General features: G+C 38.6%; 1 protein-coding gene across 1 annotated transcript in view; it reads left to right on the plus strand.

The window, feature by feature from the left end:
* The window catches only part of ADAMTS19 (ADAM metallopeptidase with thrombospondin type 1 motif 19), a 237,973-nt gene extending 234,759 nt beyond the window's left edge, over positions 1 to 3,214 (plus strand). Inside the window, exon 23 of the mRNA XM_042905726.1 lies at positions 2,850 to 3,214. Coding sequence (XP_042761660.1) covers positions 2,850 to 3,001 — 152 coding nt within the window. The 3' untranslated portion in view covers positions 3,002 to 3,214. The remainder of the gene's footprint in view (positions 1 to 2,849) is intronic.
* Positions 3,215 to 10,409: the final 7,195 nt, after the last annotated feature.

The following is a 10,409-nucleotide window of genomic DNA, read 5'->3' on the forward strand; positions in this document are numbered from 1 at the left end:
CAAAATAGATGAAAGACCTAACTAAATGTGAGACAGGAAACCATCAAGACCCTACAGGAGAAAACAGGCAACAACCTCTTTGACCTCAGCTGCAGCGATTTCTTACTTGACATGTCTGCAAAGGCAAGGGAATTAAAAGCAAAAATGAACTATTGGAACCTCATGAAGGTAAAAAAATAAAAAACTTATGCACTGCAAAGGAAGCAATCAACAAAACTAAAAGGCAATTGACAGAATGGGAAAAGATATTTGCAAATGACATATGAAATAAAGGGTTAGTATCCAAAATCTATAAAGATCTTACCAAACTCTATACCTGAAAAACAAATAATCCACTCAAAAAATGGGCAGAAGACATGAATAGACACTTTTCCAAAGAAGACATCCAGATGCCCAACAGACACACGAAACGATGCCCAACGTCATTCCTCATCAGGGAAATACAAATCAAAACCACAATGAGATACCACCTTACATCAGTCAGAGTAGCTAAAATTAACAGCTCAGGAAACAACAGATGCTGGCAAGGATGTGGAGAAATGGGAACCCTCTTGCACTGTTGATAGGAATGCAAACTGGTGCAGTTGCTCTGGCAAACAGTGTGGAGGTTTCTCAAAAGATTAAAAATAGAACTCCCCTATCACCTGGCAATAGCACTACTAGGAATTTATCCAAAGGATACAGGAGTGCTGATGCATAGGGGCACATGAACCCCATTGTTTATAGCAGTGCTTTCAACAATAACCAAATTATGGAAAGAGCCTAAATGTCTATCAACTGATGAATGAATAAAGAACATGTGGTTTATATATACAATGGAATACTACTTGGCAATGAGAAGGAATGAAATCCTGCCATTTGCAGCAATGTGGATGGAACTGGAGGGTATTATGTTAAGTGGAATAAGTCAGTCAGAGAAAGACAGATATCATATGTTTTCACTCATATGTGAAACTTGAGAAACTTAACAGAAGACCATGTGGGGAGGGAAGAGGTAAAAATAGTTACAAACAGAGAGGGAGGGAGGCAAACCATAAGAGACTCTTAAATACAGAGAACAAACTGAGGGTTGATTGGGGGGCGGGGGGTCTGGGGAAAGAGGAAAATGGGTGATGAGCATTGAGGAGAGCACTTGACGGGATGAGCCCTGGGCATTGTATGTAAGTGATGAATCACGGAATCTACCCCCAATCCAAGAGCACACTGTATACACTGTATGTTAGCCAACTTGACAATAAATTATATTTAAAAGAATGAATGTAGCCACAGGAAAAATAATGTATATACATGTTTATATATAAAAATAACTAAATAAATGAGAAAAATGAAAAAAATGTTGATTTGCATATTTTTATGTTATAAAATGTTTTCATATATATTCTCAGTTCCCATTATTCAGTCTAATCTATCTTCAAGAAACAGATTATGTATTTTCTGTAAATATAGCCTACACTTGCCTGAAAAAAATTCATAAATGAATTAGCCTTTATTTCTGTGGCAACTAGTGGCTTTTAACAACAGGACTACCTGTCTGTCATTAGGGTAATTTATGCTTACCACCTTTACTTTTAATCTGCGTGTACAATTTACAGGGTGACAATTTAATCAAACAGAACAATATTGCCAAAATCAAAGGAGCTAAATTGTCATAGATATTTTTTAAGCAGTAAGATTCAATCAAATGGAACAGTTTGGTTCTTCGTGGAAATAAAAATATTCTCATTTTCTAGCCAAATAATTAACATTTCTAGGAAATAGTTCAAAGAGAATTAAGAGTAGTTAAGACAAAAAGTTAAGCAATCCTAGAACAGATGCCCTAAATCCATGTATTCAAAAACAACATAATCCCTTTCTCTAGCAATTAGTTGGAGTCCTTCTTGAAGTATCACATGGCAGAAAATAATGGATTAAAAGAAAATTTTAATTAAAATTGCATTTCTGCATTTATTATTTCTTGAAGGTATATCCCTGAACACACAAGCACAGTGGAAAACCTAAGGTTTTAAAAAGGAAAATAATGAATCTTATTAGAATAGTGGCAAAAGAAAGATTTCACATACCTTATCACTGTAAATTTCAGTCACTTTTGATAATCAGCTTTGATTTTATTTTTTATTAAAATTTTTTTAACGTTTTATTTATTTTTGAGAAGAGAGAGACAGAGCATGAACGGGGGAGGGGCAGAGAGAGAGGGAGACACAGAATCGGAAGCAGGCTCCAGGCTCTGAGCCATCAGCCCAGAGCCCGACGCGGGGCTCGAACTCACGGACAGCGAGATCGTGACCTGAGCTGAAGTCGGCAGCTTAACCGACTGAGCCACTCAGGCACCCCTCAGCTTTGATTTTAAAGATGTGTAAAATCAAGATCCCCAGATATCCCACCTAGATATGCCTGACATCTAAGAAAGGAGGAATGTGAAATAAGTGTGAGCGCATTTGCTTTGGTATTTCATCCATAACAATACTTGTTAATTTATATTCCTATAAAGGTGGATATAGTGAGCCTTTTCGTTTTTCTTTTTAATCTTCTCAACTGAAAATCCAAAAAGAAGCTTAAATGAAAGCCATAAAATTGAGCCTTAAACACCATTTGTATCACAACTCACTGAATTTGAGAAATCTAACTTGAATGAGTCTAAAAGGGCTCATAAGTAAGACCGTTATTCATCCACTTTACTCCTTTATTATAGGGTGTGTGTGTTTCCTAATCTTACTGTTAAGTTCTAGAAGGCAATATGAACGAGTCAAAGTGCGTGTGCAAAATCCTTCCCCTTAAGTGATTGCTACTTGTTTTACCCCTGGCACTGAGGATATCGACGTGTATTGAGTTCCCTGTTTTCTTCTTCACAGCTGCGCTGACTTTCAAGTGCCTGGGAGACCAGTGGCCTGTGTACTGCCGAGTGATACGTGAGAAGAACCTATGTCAGGACATGCGCTGGTATCAGCGCTGCTGTGAGACATGCAGGGACTTCTATGCCCAAAAGCTGCAGCAGAAGAGTTGACCTCTAGCAGGCTGGCTGGCTCACAGCTCTTTGCAATTACATTATTTATAAACACACACACTAGCATGTTTCTCAGACCAAATATTATCAGATTACGTATAATTTAATCAGATTAATTTATTTTGGTGCCCGCCAAACATCCAATATGGTGTTTGTTTTGGTCATACAAACATTTTGATTTATACTATATGGCTTCATAAATAATTTTATATGAATAACTTGGATCCAGTTTCCAGAATAAAAATAAAAAGGGAAAAAGAAAAAAAAAAATAAAACAAGATCATTAGGCTCTAAAAAAAAATTTTTTTTTAAGTTAGGGCTGTCTCTAAGGTGCTATTCTCTCCCTGCCGATACCATTGAGTTATCCAGAATGTATACTAACTTAGTGTAATAGTTTAGTTATATAAGGAGAGAAGTCATTTTTGTTTTCTTGGTTTCCTGATGCAGAATTAGCCCATTTTCTGTCATCTACAGGAGATGTGGAAACATAACAAACCTCAGAGTGTTGAACAGGTTTTTAGAGAATGTATTATGAATTTGGTTCGGATTTAGAGATATCCATAGGAAAAATTCTACTGTAATTATAACCTTATTTTAATAATGGAAAGGAAAAGTCAAAATAGAGACTTTGATCATGTTCATGAACATGTACTTGAACACAAGTAGTGTAACAATGAAACACTGTAATGATTTACACTGAATCACCATTGCACTGTTGATATAGTGTAGAGAAACCATTATAGAAATGGTAACATCCTACAAAAATATGTATTATTTTAACATGTTGTCATTAGATTTTAGCTTTTTAAAATATTTTGAAAGAAATCAGCGATCCACCCGTTGCCTTGTATCTTTTTAGTAGATTTATAAAAGAGTATAGTACTTAGCCTCACGAATCATCATGAGAAAACTTACCAATTATTTCCCAGCCTTTTCCCTAGAAACAAGAAGAAACAAAATGCTTATGATACTGTGGTAGTTTCATTGTGTTTTTTCCTTTCGAAAACTAAAAGTTTTACAATTCTGTGAAACGTTAAAAAAAAACAGCTTAAATGTTTTCTTGTGAGAAAATGTTGTACATGATTCACATGATTTCTTAGATTTTTTTTTTCAATAAAATATGTGAAGCTTCCTGTTGGGAGGCACTTCTTCACAGGTCTCTCACGTCTCTACACCTCTTGGCACTGTCTGCTTTTGTTCGGGAGTGTCTGGTAAGGGATGTTTGTACGGCCGTGGAAGACAGTTGAACAGCCTTGGATAAAGATAGTGGAGCAAAGGGCAGACGTGCCTACCTCTCATTATAGAGGTTTCCAGCCCTAAAACGGGGGTCCCTCTCCTGTGATACAAGTCACTGCATGTGCAGATATCACCCTGCTGTCTTTGTGTCACCCTGGGGGAATTGGGGCTCAGGAAACTGGCACAAGAAAATGCTGACTCTGTGCTACTGCTATTGCTGTGAGTAACAAAGTCCTTTGTCTCCAACCCAGAGACAAAGAATCTTCTCTTTGTCTTCTGTGTTCTGCCCTCAAAGTGGGCAGGCTGATACAACAGATTGGAAGTAGAGTAAAACCTCACCATCTGCACGGTTCATGACACATCCCTCATCAGTGATTTTTTACCTTCATTTTAATATGGAGGGCATTTTGATTCTAGATGTCCCCTTACTTATGTATATTCTTTTGTTTAATTGCTGAGATTTCATTTAATTGCTGAGATATAAAATTAACTAATATCCATACATCTTAAGTCATGAGAGTACGGGCATCAGAGAGGTAAAAAATTACATTTTAAGATGAGACGTTCTCAATCTCATCCCTTGATTCCTAAGTCTGTGAATCTAAGTAGAAATAGCACCCTGTGGAGCACCTGGATGACTCAGTTAGTTGGTTAAGCGTCCGACTTCAGCTCAAGTCATGATCTCACGGTTTGTGGGTTCAAGCCCCACGTCGGGTCTGTGCTGACAGCTCAAAAAGCCTGGAGCCTGCTTCGGGTTCTGTGTCTCCCTCCCTCACTGCCCCTCCCCCACTTGCGCTCTGTCTCTCTCCACCTCAAAAATAAATAAGCATTTTTTAAAAATTAAAGAAATATCACCCTGTACTGGTAGATGAATCAGAACATATTCAGTATCTTAGAAGACCTTCAGAATGTTTTCACCCAGTTGGTGCTAGAACTGAATACTGAGAGAGACAGAGACTGCATCATTCTATCAGGCCATCTGTTTCAGGGTGATGGTAATACCAGAGATTTGCATGAGCATGAGGCCTGTGCCACATTTTATTTGTTGTAACACAGGTTCCATGAACAGAAACAAATATTGTATGGAATACCATAGCAGAGAATGAGGCATTTGGTAAATGAATGGGTGGTATTGTGGCAAAAACTTGGCAGGCTGAGAAGGCAAGTCCATGTTCAGGGTAAGTGTCTTTCTATGAGAACAAATTACTCCTTGTTTTGTGATAGAAGCAATCTAATGTAATCCTACAATCAAGATGGTTTGGCTGGATTGGCAAGGATTGGAAGGAGTGTGATTTTGAAACTGGTGACGAGGGAGTTCTAAGGAAAAGGTATATGGGCAGACCTTCCTGAAGAACTTCTATCCATATATTCTATTTGACCCCTCACCAAAGAGCACCCTCACCAGAGAGGTCTCAGTCATCAAGTGGATGAGATGACAAGGTCTGTGTATGTTGGCCAGTGTCTTTCCTCAGCCACCCTTTTCATTGCCAATAGGCTCAGGAACAAGAGACATTGGTGGCAGAAATGGAGATTGTGCTTGGGTTCAGCAACATGAACATCCACTCACCAAGGGCAGTCACTGCAGAGAGCTCAACCTACCAATAGCAGAGAAGATATTTTTTCCCATGATGGTAGAATTCTTTGGGAAGACCTGCCCACCACCTTGATTGCAGTATGCTTACATCAGTTCACTTGTGTCACAACACAGGCAGCGACTTGTTCTCACAGAAAGAGCTACTTGCCCTGAATGTGCATTTGCCCTTCCCAGCCTCCAAAGTTTCTGCCAAAATTTCTTCTATGAACCTACCAAATGTTTCATTCACTATTGTGGCATTCCATACAATATTGTTTTTGTACAGAGAACTCATAGTACGGCAAATCAAACATAGCAGTGGGCTCATGCTCACGTAAATCTCTGGTATTACCATGTTCCCCATCACCCTCAAGCACATGGCCTAACAAAATGATACAGTGTCTTTTTTTTCTTATTATTCAATTCTGGCACCAGTATTGGGGGCCAGAGACTTACCATTTTTGCATCCTTCAAATCCTTAATGATAGAAGTAATGGTGAAATCCCTCCAAAAATGCAATATTGGTTTTATTTCCAATTTCGGTATGTAGAGGCAATTCAAGGGGCTCCCATTGCCATTATTATCATAAAAACCCTCATTCAACATATCATGGAACCAACAAGGTAAGCAGGGCTTCTGCCAGTTTCTGAGTATTTCTTTTCCAAATATGCTTCCCAGAATTGGGAAAATAACTGTGGTGTGGTTGTAGAGGCTTTGGGATTCTTTATGAGAGAGACTTAAGCCAGAACTTGATTAAATTATCTGATTTCCATAAGCTCTTGCTCTGTGGGGCTATAATAGGAACTTAGGGTCACCAGGAATAATATCAATTGACAATAATTATCAAAAAGTCTGATAATTTCCCTTCTCCAGTACATTGTGCCCATCAGAGAAAACCTGAAGGTAATTTGCAGTATAATATTGGACAGTATAGCAGGATCCTTCCTTTTTTAAAATGATCCAGTCTCCTCTTCACTCAAGGCATTCTCAATGAACCGATTCTTATATGGAAATTGATCAGGGGAGTGCAATTTCCTGGTGTGGTTATCCAAATCAGACCTCTTCCCACAAAGTCTAGAGATTTAATGCTCACACAAATCAAATAAGACTTTAGTAGAATGCCCATCTATTTCAGTCCTAGGGACTCCATGATCAATTAGCCAAGATCTTTGCTGGTCAAACCATTCCCTTTACCCCTTTGATTCTGCTACCCTTCATGGTAACCATTCCCATCTGGTTTCTGACAGTGAAATGCAGCCCTTTTGTTCCTGCCCTTATGGAATTGTATCATCATTAAATTTAAGAGGCCCGGTTCTGTGGCAGCACTTCCCAATGTTATTTAAGGGCTTCAGAAAATAGGCTTTACCAAGTTCTTTAAGGATTCCAGTACAGCCTTTGCTGATGTGAAGGGAGTTCAAAGCCTTGGTCAAGGGAATGCCCTCTGGAGCCTTTCAGGGGATGAATTCAGCAGGTAGGTGAGCATCTATAATATTAAAACCATCTCCCTACATGTCTGTATACTTTCCTGTATACTACTACATTATAACAAGGAAGTTCTGGCATCTCGATTTTATTCATTGTGGACCACCAGTGGGTCCAATTTTCAGGCCCTTTGTTGGAGTTACTCTCAATCACATGAAGTAACACTTTGAATCCAGAATCTCCACTTAGTGAACTCATATCAAAAACATGTAGGCTAATAAAACATTATATTCCTTCTGCCCTAATATAAAGCCATTAAGAATTGTCCCCATACATCTACCTTGGGTTTCAGTTAACATGAATTAGTGAAATCTTGCAATTCCTTTGGCATGTGTAAAACCTCACATGTTATACCCCAGGGTGGTCCCCTTGGATATTCTAGGACTTTACTCTGAATATGAGTTTCTATGGTGAAACATCAGCAGTACAGGTAAAAAGGTTTTATGTGAAGATAGTCATGGAAGCTTTCTGGTTCCCAACTTAGACCTTGAACTGTGAATTTAAAACCTAGGTTTATCATTCGCCAGATTTGAATTCACACAACTGCAGAAGCCCTGGCGAAGTGAAGAAGAGTTGAAGAATCAGAGGGGTCACCAACTAGTCTGAGCTGCCAGGTAAGTATGACTAGGGTGGGGTAATTTGTTAAGAGGTCTTTGGGATGCTGTCGCCTCTGTGAAGCTACCTCCTTTGTAGGTACTCAGACACCTGGTAGTAGATCTGAGTTTGCTGTTGGTCAACAGGACTAACATTTGGAGAGAAGAAATGGACATGGAGCTCAAGAGAGCAAAGGCTTGGAACCTGCCAAGCACCTATTTGCAAAAAGCCTTTCACATTAATGGGTGCTGTTTCCACTTTCCTGTCCATATCTCACTGAAGTTCCTCTTTTGGCTAGTTTTAACCCAGAACCACACAAATAAAGAGATTCTTGGAAATGTAGTTTGTCTTTTAACTAAAGATGGCTGTGTGATTTTAACTTTCTTTCCTTTCCTTTTTTTTTTTTTTTCAGTTTGTATCAGAGACAACTGAAATAAAAATCTATGTTCTTAGCCACTCAAAATAACAATGAACCCTTTTTAAGCACTTCATATACACCAAGCATTCTGTTAACTACTTTACCTATAAAATCTCACAGCAACCTTGTAAAGTACTTGTGTTATCTTCACATTGTAGCTCAGGAATCAGGCTTAGAGAGATTCAGTAACCTATCCAGGAACACAACTTAGTTTGATGCCACTCTGACTCCAAATTCTGTGTACTCAGTAACCCTGATTGCCTCTGTTTACCAATTTTGAGACTGTTTTATAATAGACACAAAAGGGTTTATAAGCTAGTCACAGGCTTTCTTTGTAATCAAAACTATTCAAGTGATTTCCAAACTCTCCAATAATTTGATGAGCCACAACTCCTCATCTGGACATTGTACAGGCTTTTCAGCTGGAAATACTTTCAAATATTTCAGTGGGTTATTGGTACAACCTAGAGAGGGAGGGAAGGAGAAAGGGAGGGAGAAAAGAAGGGAAAACAGGAGAGAGAGAATAAGGAGAAGAAAATAAGATTCATTCACATATAGACAGTTTTGCCTTGTGAACCATATTTAATCCTATTTTTACAATTCTCACGGTTCAAAAAAAAAAAAAACCGTAATTCTGGGTCCAAATCCAAGAGGAAATGATACTTTTATAAAAATTGGTTACAAAGAAAAAGACCAAAAGATTACCTGCATGCTAAGTGTTGAGAAGCCCCAGATGTGCACATTTCCACCAGATTTCCCTCCAGTAAAACTCTTTATATTTATTTATAACCATTGTCACTCTAGATGGAAGTTCCTAATGACAATAAAGAAATAAAAACCCTGAGCCAAAATTCATCCAGTTACTTTTGGGTAAACTTTTTGAAGAGTTAAAAGGAAAACAATAAAATGGGTATTATGTGATCAAATAAATTTGGAAAATGCTAGACTTATGAAAGCAGGACTTCTCAGAGCCTTCAGTGTGAGTCTGTGCATTGTAAACTACCAGAAGAGAATATAGAGTATCATAAACATTTTTGGCAACGGAATCCTTTTTTTTAATGAGCTTGGAAAACAGCACTAAGCCATTTTTTTAAATCAAACGTAATTGGATTATCTATTTCCAACCAGAGGAGAGCCCTTTCTAGTGCTTTTGAAGAGACAAGATCCATGGTTATTTATGGAGGAAAGGACTTCATGAGGGTCTTCAGGACATGACTCGTGGGGAAGGAAGCATCCGAAAGGGCTGCTCTTTGGTAATGTATCATCTAGTATGAGGCTCATAAAAGAAAAGCATGAAATACATCATCAGACCAAAGATAGTAAGATGAGACTTCAAACAAATCACTCCAAGATTTCAAAGGAGGGAACAATCGTACCTACTTGGCAAAATACATAAAGGTTTTGTGAAAGGCGAGTTATCAGCAGTAGCCCATGAAGGATGATTCGGAGGTGGTCAACAGCCAGTTGGGAAGAAATGTTTCCAGGCAGGACTGGCATTACCACAGGCACAAGTTGGGGTGGGGTGGAGTGGAAGTGGGGGCCAGGGGTGGGGAGCGGATGGCCAGTAACAAGCTTGATTTTCTGATCATTAGTCATGTAGGTTGCCTACAGTGAGAAATAAGAACCGATAGTTTGGGGGTGAGGGTGGACAAAGAATGAGAAAAGAGGGAGAGTCTAAAACTCAACTTGTAAACAGGAGGAGACAGTATACAAGCCTCTGGGCATCTAGAGCATGGCGGAGGGTTCTAAGGGAAGGATGCCTAAGGAAAACTGAAGGCTCATTTCACCTACCTCATACTTTGGCCAAAGAAAAGGCCTAATCAAATATATTTGGACCTAGATTCTCTGTCTCTACTTGCCAATATAAAGAGCCAAAGAGAAGTAAGGTTCTTCTTGAAGACGTGTGTTATTCCCTGAAGAATCTTTTAGGAAAAGCAAACAGCCTGAGAAATATTTATTCATTAGATGTATTCTGGCAGCAGCCAGGAAAATCCAGAATGTACCAAGCACACGCACATGCACATAATACACTTGATTCTTGAAACACTTGTGATTTAACTGTTTTGTTATTAACTGTCATTATGAAGTAGCTCTTACTTTCTCCA

The sequence above is a fragment of the Panthera leo genome, chromosome A1 (genome assembly GCF_018350215.1).
Source record: "Panthera leo isolate Ple1 chromosome A1, P.leo_Ple1_pat1.1, whole genome shotgun sequence".
Lineage (NCBI taxonomy): Eukaryota > Metazoa > Chordata > Mammalia > Carnivora > Felidae > Panthera > Panthera leo.